A 9,123-nucleotide genomic window follows, 5' to 3' on the forward strand; every position below is an offset into this window, starting at 1 on the left:
GATAGATAGATAGATAGATAGATAGATAGATAGATAGATAGATAGATAGATAGATAGATAGATAGATAGATAGATAGATAGTGATTGTGACACAGTGTTAATAATTTTCCTTCTAACTCTACAACAGTTGTGTCCACACCTCATTGGACTATAAACTGAGACAAAGCTCTTCTAAAAGCAAATCATCCTGATAATGCATAAAGGCACTTTTTCTGGCAAATATTTTGAAGCATTATCCTAATTAATTTTAATTTTATTGACCACTACGACATTAAAAACTGCATGTCAGAGATCAAAGTTTTCTCACCTCTCCCAAAATAAGGTTTTAAAATGTGTGTTTTTTTCTGGCACCATCTTTGCTTTTAAAAAAGTTTCCCATAGTTTCTGCTTCAGGATACTTTGAGTGTCATGTACCTCTCAAATAGTGTCTCTGATTGAGTTTGATTTGTCATGTAGTAACAGTTAAACCCATCAGTCCTTTTTGAACCTAATAGTTTTTGAGTCATTAAAATGAAGAAACCATATAAAAATTTGAGCAATTTCTAGATAGTTAATGCACTAACACTTCAGACACATACAGATTGCTTCATTTCAAATTCATTTTGGTATTGTACAGTGACAAAATGTCAAAAATTACATTGCTGACAAAAAACTGAGGACTTGACACAGAGCTACTTATTTGGTGTGCTAAAATTGAGAACTAGGTCACTCAATAAGCTATACCATGATTATTTGATGAGTTTCTCCCCTGCGTTGAACGATGAGACGGGTTAAGCTGTGGCTGTTTTGTGACCAGAGGTAGGTTGTAGATTTGTGATGCCATATCATATCATACATCTAATTAGTGTTGATGTATAATTTAAAAGCCGCATTTATTTTCCTACAGAAAGGTGCAGATGTTGTTGCTGAACAAAGCCCCTTCTTTTTTTCATGATTTAGAGCTACTTGCCTTTTATTTGAAATCTTTTATGAAAGATTTTCTTCAAGACTCTTGTATAAATATTGAGGGAAGTAGCAAAGCCACGAAATGTCAAATGCTGAACAAAATCTACAGTTTTTATTTATCATTGAGCTTGAGAAGGATCCTTGTTGGGTTTTAACTTTGTCTGTTTGTTGTGGTTTGCACGCAAAGAACACCGTGCGATATCACTTTCATTTTTGCTCCCTAACACTGTTTTCCACATTTGTTTTTGCATTTTTTTTTACAGAAAATAAATCATTGAGTTGTTTTTTTAAGATAAAAATGTTTGCAAAATTGAGGAAATGGTCCTTCTCATATTTAAATCACATTTAACAGATTACATTTCTCATTGGAAGAGAAATACGCATCTTTTATCCATATCTAATCAGCAAATCAGCAGCCTGCCTCTCTCGTTTTTATGGTTGCTTGGTTTATTGTCCTCCTTTTTTTCTAGATGCAAACCAGTCCTCTGTCCTGTGGAGTGTGACGTAAATACTTTGTGACCTAGTTCAGGCTTCATGTAGTAAACCAGAAAGAAATATGATGCACAGATGAGCACGGTTATTGAACAGGAACGAAAAATATAGTTTGAGTTGTGCAGCAAGTATCTGTGTGCACAGCAATACAATATGCAAGAGAAAAAGGATTTGATTTGAGACTTGAGAATGTGTCAGCTGGAGGGGTTTCTGTCCTCTCAGCAGGTTTGTCTTTAAACTGGAAGAGCTGTAGTAATAACTTGTAGTGTTGAAGTAAATTTACATTAAAAAATAACATTTATGTCAGGTTCCAAAATGAGGTTGATGAAAACAGACAAAAGAAATGATACATTTTGTTTGACTTTGCTTTTTATGTGCATCCTTGTTGTGTGTTTTAGGGGGAACCATAAGGTGGAGGACGCCTGCGAAATGTACGCCAGAGCAGCCAATATGTTTAAGATGGCAAAGAACTGGAGTGGTGGGTGACACACACTTATCTACACAAACACACTATCTACACACAAGTACATGCATCACATTCATTAGACAGTAAAAAAAAATGCTTTACAAAAAAAAGATAAACTCCCACACAAACACCCACATGCAGACATGCACATGTATCTGAATGCTTTTACCCTCTGCATTTTAGTAGCATATGAATGATTCAACAGCCTGTAGAAAACATCATGTTACCACATACAGCAATGAGATCTTTAAACATGGACTGATCAGTGAGATTTTGTCTGCAGGAGCCACCCTGTGCTCTATATATGCCAGATGTGCCAATAGTAGCTCACGCTGTGCAGAATTTAGCTGTTTGGATGTGTGTTTTGATGCAGCCTGATGTGTGTCCGTCCACACAGTCAGTCGTGAGCATGATCGTGTAATGCAGCAGGAGTAAAACAAATGAAACCTGGTTGAAGTTTTTCTCATTCAAGATGTGACTGTGTGTGTGTGTTTGTGCGTGTGTGTGTGTGTGTGTGTAGCTGCTGGGAACGCATTCTGTCAGGCCGCTCGGCTCCACATGCAGCTTCAGAACAAACTGGATTCTGCCACCAGCTTCGTCGATGCAGGAAACGCCTACAAGAAGGCCGACCCACAGGGTGAGTGCTTCTGTCACACAGACACACACATCTGGCTGAGTGACCACTACAAACTTACATTTAGGCCGTGCATTATGTCTCCTTTTAGTGTTGTACCACAGATTTACACATTTGCCTAATAACAGGACGATGGTTGGTTGCTGAGAGGAGACACAGATCTGTTTGGGGCTGTGTCGGAAAGATCTGCTGACATAAAACATGACTTTGGTTATGTAAGAACAACATTGTGGTGCACCGATGTTTGGCTAGAAGCTGCTTGGTTGATACGCAGATAATTGCCTTGATTTTAATCAGACCAAACTCACTCCTCTGAAATGAGCCGAGTGAGATCCAATTTTAAAAGGTGCTGTTGACGTTCAGGAGATAAAACCATCCATTTATGTCAGCCCGGAGATAAAATCAGTGTGTTGTTGTTTTTTTTGTTCAAGGACTCTTATCATTTACCTCCTGATCTGGCTTTATTCAGATTTCTGTACTTCAAACTAGAGATGGACCGATCCGATATTACGTATCGGTATCGGTCCGATATTGACCTAAATTACTGGATCGGATATCGGAGAAAAATAAAAAATGTAATCCGATCCATTAAATATCACGAAAGCACCTCACAAAACTTGCAACACGCCGTAACTCACCTCAGAACGTTAGCACGTCGGAGCAGTATGCATCACGTGATAGAGCGGCTGTGGCATGCGGGACCTGTCGGTGGTCTGGATAGCATTTGGAGCTTCGCTAGCAACCCGGCATTTCATCTCCGACAAAGTTATCCCCGAGAGAAGTAAAGCAAGTGTGTAAGTCCATCTCTGAATGTTTGTAAAGCATTCCTGCGTTAAGCTTAACAGCGACTGCCTCTCGCTCCCGGCTGCTACTTCAATCATGAAACTGCTTAATGATCAGCTGATCGGCTTTTCTGTCGCGAGTCTCTCTTGTTTCATATCGGTATCGGCAGATATCCAAATTTATGATATCGGTATCGGTATCGGACATAAAAAAGTGGTATCGTGCCATCTCTACTTCAAACCTGTCGCTTTAACAAGTGGAGAAGGGAGGAGCAACAGAAAAGGCACTAGAATTAAACTGACCATCTAAACTGTCCCCTCTAGCCACAGTTATACCCAAATTTGTCAATTTTCTTGGATTTCTTCACCCTTTATTCACAAAGTGCAACATAAGTAAAATGTTTAATGAGAAGTATCCAAATGTGCCTGAAGATGCTTTATGTTTGTGAGGTAAAGACCCTACAGTAATACAGAGAAAACCCTAACACATGACCCCCTATGAGCAAACACTTGGTGACAGTGGGGAGGAAAAACTCCCTTTTAGATGGAAGAAAGTTCCAATAGAAGCAGGCTTAGGCAGACGGGACTGAATATGGGTGTGTCAGAACTTTAATCTACGTTCATTATGCTGATTTTCTTAAGCTGGTTGTAGAATATGTGGTAATCAGTCTTCGTAGCGTTTGTGCTGGAAACCAACATTTGATTAGATTAGAAAAGCATTATATAAATACCGGTGCCCTGTTGTTGTGGCCCATGTAGAAAAAACTTTCCACATCCCGTCAGAGGAGTGAGTTTGGAGTTTTAGAGAAGGTTGAAAGTGCATCATTGTAATGGAAAGACATTACAGTGACATTACGACAAGATATGCCTGTTTTTATAATCAGTGGAATCCATAATGGTAATTAGATTAAAATTGGATTAGCTGAGCTGCCCTAACTGTTTACTGTCCTTCTTTATCCATTTTTTCTTACTTGATCTTGTTTGTGGGTTTACACGTTTAAAGCTTCTCTAAACGTTGGGCAGCAAATTCTGCTGTTTAAACATAGCACAGGGTCCATTTAAAACAGCCTGGCTCCATAAAAACATTCATTCAACACTTTTTAAAGTAGTAAAAAGAAGATTTTAAAGAGTTTAAAGAAACAGGAAAAACAGGAGCCTGTGAACACTGTAGCTGAAAGGGCTCTACAGTGGAACTCAATGAGGCAGGATGCATAAAATGTCTTGACAAATTAACCAAAAGAATAGTGTTTTCTGTGTTTAGGTAAAGAAAAATACATGTAAAAACTGGTTAAACAGTTACTATTTGACAGGACTGGTTCATTTCTTTGACTCTATGTAAGATGTTCAAAGCAGGAAAATCCTGTTTCTGGTGGCTGCTGCTTCCCATTCCCCCCAAAATGCAGTAACAGTTTTAGCAAATTGCAACAGTTTTAACTGAGATATTAAAGAGGTTAAAGCTGACTCCACAGATGTGCTAAATGAATGTGCTGTGTTTACACTTCCTCAGTTTCCTCAGAACAACTACAAAAAAGTGTAAAGCTACACGGTGAAAGGGGAAGCCTCTGCATCACTGCATTTCTCCGACAGGTTCGGGCCCAGGGGTGGGATTGTTGGAAGATTAAAATGGGTCCCTGGTTTGCTCTAGGAAAATTAATATCTGGGTTGTGTTGTGACAGACTTCCTGCTTCCTGGTGATGAGCTTAATAAAATACAGCAGGTTATCAGGTTAACAGTCACATAGGGAGGAAACTGAAATTGGAGATTATTAATTTGACTTCGGGGCTTCAGCACACTTTCCATTTTCTTTGTATTTATAAAAGCCCTCCTTACCCTCTCATCTGTCTCTTTCCAGAGGCTATCAACTGTTTAAATCAGGCCATTGACATCTACACTGACATGGTAAGACCTCTGCCAGCCATTAAATCTCACTCTCTGACAATGATCTCAGTCTTTCCTTTGATTAATGTCCTGTACTGCCTCTTCTATGTGTGTGTGTGTGCTGACTACAGGGTCGGTTTACCATTGCAGCCAAACATCACATCACTATAGCAGAGATTTATGAGTCAGAGCTGGTGGACATTGAGAAGGTAAAGTGGGGAGTAAAAGGACTTCCTCCCTTTCTTTGGGATGAAAAGATTTTGGATCTACCGGTATGTGCGACGCTCTGAATGTCCTCGTCTGTGTGTGTGTTTTCAGGCCATTGCCCACTACGAGCAGGCAGCAGACTACTACAAGGGAGAAGAATCTAACAGGTAAATGAGCTGTTTAGCTAAAAGCTAAATAACTATATAGTACATACATAATGCTAAAACCGACATTTATTTATAGAGTCAAGTTTGTTTATTATTTTTGCAATCAAGCAGTGGGGCAATTTAAAAAACAGATATAAGAGCAAAACATTTACGATTATTGGATGTTGCTGAGCTGTGACTCAGCATTGAAAATGGCCACTAGAGATTTGTCTCACATCTTTCAATCTTAGACACATTTTTCATGAACTCAAGTCAATTTTAAACATATTTGAGAAACTAAACAATGCACAAAATATTTTTTTTGTTTTAAGTAAAATCAAGATGTGATTTAAAGCTGATGTGATCACAGTAAATGATCGAGGGAGTACACAGAAACAGCAGAAAGTCTCTGTGTGGGATTACACAAATCTTCTGACTTGGTAGATCACAATTACTGGAATTTTTGACATAATAATGGGTTAAAAACAACACATTACCATTTGCAGGTTGATAAATTAGAATATTAATAAAAAAAAACAGTTCTATCCATCCATCCATCCATCTTCATCCCTTTATCCGAGGCCGGGTCGCGGGGGCAGCAGCCTAAGCAAAGAGGCCCAGACCTCCCTCTCCCCAGCCACCTCCTCCAGTTACCGACCAAGGCGTTCCCAGGCCAGCCGAGAGATATAATCTCTCCAGCGTGTCCTGGGTCTGCCCCGGGGCATGCCTGGAACACCTCACCCAGGAGGCGCCCAGGGGGACATCCTTGTCAGATGCCCGAACCACCTCAGCTGGCTCCTTTCGATGTGGAGCAGCAGCTGCTCTACTCTGAGCCCCTCCCGGATGGCCGAACTTCTCACCCTATCTCTAAGGGAGAGGCCAGCCACCCTTCGGAGGAAGCTCATTTCTGCCGCTTGTATCCGCGATCTCGTTCTTTCGGTCACTACCCACAGCTCGTGGCCATAGGTGAGGGTAGGGACGTAGATCACCGGTAAATTGAGAGCTTCGCTTTTACACTCAGCTCCCTCTTCACCACGACGGACCGGTGCAGCGTCCGCATTACTGCAGCTGCAGCCCCAATCTGTCTGTCAATCTCCGGCTCCCTTCTCCCATCACTCGAAAAAACAGTTCTAATAAACAATTATTTCTATTACTAAAAGTTACTGAGGCTCAGGCGCAGACCAGGAATCCTTTGCAAAGCAGTGATTTTATTTACAGTAAACACCAACTGCAAATATGTACAACTTGCAGGGGTTGGGGAGGCGCGGGGACCAGGGCTCCAGGGTCCGTGGGAAAGGGAGAGATCCACACACACGCCACACTCTTCGGAATTCCACTCCACTCTCTTCTGTAGGCACTCGCGCTTCTAAGCACTTTGCCACTCAAACGCTCTCAGGTCCCTTGGGTTTACAGGGACGGGTCCAGGAAGATCTAGTCACACAAAGGACTCGGTTAGAAACAGACTAAGATAAATACACAGGTTCGGATCAGAAATTGCCAGCCAGACTAACATAGAATACTCAATGATCCAGTGACAAGTAGCACAGAACCGCCATCTTAAATAGTGCTCAGGATTGCAGGAGATGAGCAGCAGGTGTTGTGATTGGAGACAGGTGCGTGGGCCAGAGGCAGGAGCCTGTGATGAGCTCTGCCCAGACAGAGGAGAGAGAGCGAAAGACAGAGCGCATAAAACAACAAAAAAACATGTTGCCTAACACAGAGCCAGCCAGGGAGACACGGGGACCATGACAGTTTCTGTCTTCTCTACCCCTGTTTGTTGTCTCCTGGAGGTGCTCTCTCTTAAACTAACTGTGGATGTTAATGCTATCTTTATACATTTTTTTGCAGACCTATTGTGTTCAACTACTAAATTTACCCCATATTCATCAGCATACTTATGAAACTAGTATATCATTTTGCGAAAACTTGGAAGGAACCAACCAGACTATGATTACAGACAACTGAACAAAGGACAAAGGAAAACATAAGAGTTTACACAGAGGGTTAATCCGGAAGTGGGGTTGCTGATTTTATTGCTTATTTGGTATTTTTGTGTCATGGACTCTTATTTCTTTTGATTTGGGGAAAGTTGTGTTTCTTGGTCTTTGATGGATCACACTTTAGTCTGATTAGTGAGAAAAAACTGAGAACCTGATCTGTAATTAAAATATAAGCAGTGGTTATAGCCCTTGTAGGGGAAAATGTATAACTATACATGTATAAATGTGACTGTGATATTGTTGACACTGGTGGAGTGTTTCATGATAAAGCTGCCACTCGTACAATATGATGAAGTGGTCATTGAGTGATGCTCACTCAGCCAAGCCTGATGGTCTTTACAGCTGGATAATACGCTTTGTATACAGTCTGTGGGTAAAAAACTGTCAGTCATCTGTAGGAAGATTCAGTATGAAAGAAACAGCAGATGTTAAAGTAAAATTTCTTGTTTGTGTCTTTTCAGCTCAGCTAACAAATGTCTTCTGAAGGTCGGACACTACAGCGCTCAGCTGGAACAGTACCAGAAAGCGATTGAAATCTATGAGCAGGTAACAACTGATTGTTATACCCATTTTGCTTTTATAAATGCAATAATGTTAAGTTATTATTGTATTTGAAAAGAACCCTTTTTTATAACGTTTCATCCCATTTCAAAATTTATTGGTTTATAAGTGACCAAAAATGTAAAAATGTATCAAGTTAAAGAGAGGGTTTTAAAAACTGGTCGTTTATGACATTTGCCCACTTCGGTTAATGTTTGTGCCTCCATGTGTGTTTTAGGTTGCAATGAGCACCATGGACAATCCCCTACTCAAGTACAACGCAAAAGAGTATTTCTTTAAGGCATCGCTCTGTCATTTCATTGTGGATGAGCTCAATGCCAAGGTAACACAACAAACAACAACTATAGCCAGCCACTGAGTCCGCACAGACACATGCACACTGAATCTGATGTATTTGTGGGTCGGGTTTCATGCTTAATTGTTCATTGCAGAAATCAGTTTACACGTACCGTTAACACTAACGCCTGTGTGTTTCAGTTGGCCATCGAGAAGTATGAAGAGATGTTTCCAGCCTTCTCAGACTCCAGAGAGCTCAAACTGTTAAAGGTAAATTACCTTTTCTTGTTTTTTTCAACGTAACTTTCTAAGTTTGCATAAATATTTTATTAAAGGTTTTAACGGTTTATAAAATCTGTTACGCTGAAACAATAATTTTATGAAAAATAATATAAACACTCTTTACAACAAGCAGGCAGTGATTTATGAAAGAAATTCCTGGAAAATTTAAATGTAATTTGTGTTTTTAACCTCTGCAAAGGTTTAGACTAAACTTTTCACCGAAAGTGAGGAGCTGTTTATTAGTGGATGCATTGAAATGTTTTCAAATGTTTGTTGTATATTTTTGTAGCTCTATGGGCTCAAAATGTGGTCATAAATATTTTGTACTTGTAAAAAAGATTTGTGTGTGCGTAAAAAAGATTTGTATGTGTAAAAAAGATTTGTGTGTGCGTAAAAAAGATTTGTATGTGTAAAAAAGATTTGTGTGTGCGTAAAAAAGATTTGTATGTGTAAA

At 39.9% G+C, this 9,123-nt stretch overlaps 1 protein-coding gene across 1 annotated transcript in view; it reads left to right on the top strand.

Annotated features, from left to right (window-relative positions):
- Window positions 1–9,123, top strand: part of napba (N-ethylmaleimide-sensitive factor attachment protein, beta a) — a 13,966-nt gene that overhangs the window by 2,022 nt on the left and 2,821 nt on the right. Inside the window, exons 2-9 of the mRNA XM_005922473.3 lie at window positions 1,836–1,915; window positions 2,424–2,540; window positions 5,172–5,218; window positions 5,329–5,406; window positions 5,516–5,571; window positions 8,012–8,096; window positions 8,329–8,433; window positions 8,589–8,657. Coding sequence (XP_005922535.1) covers window positions 1,836–1,915; window positions 2,424–2,540; window positions 5,172–5,218; window positions 5,329–5,406; window positions 5,516–5,571; window positions 8,012–8,096; window positions 8,329–8,433; window positions 8,589–8,657 — 637 coding nt within the window. The remainder of the gene's footprint in view (window positions 1–1,835; window positions 1,916–2,423; window positions 2,541–5,171; window positions 5,219–5,328; window positions 5,407–5,515; window positions 5,572–8,011; window positions 8,097–8,328; window positions 8,434–8,588; window positions 8,658–9,123) is intronic.

The sequence above is a fragment of the Haplochromis burtoni genome, unplaced genomic scaffold (genome assembly GCF_018398535.1).
Source record: "Haplochromis burtoni strain Fernald_Lab_line unplaced genomic scaffold, NCSU_Asbu1 Contig_57, whole genome shotgun sequence".
NCBI classification, from domain to species: domain Eukaryota; kingdom Metazoa; phylum Chordata; class Actinopteri; order Cichliformes; family Cichlidae; genus Haplochromis; species Haplochromis burtoni.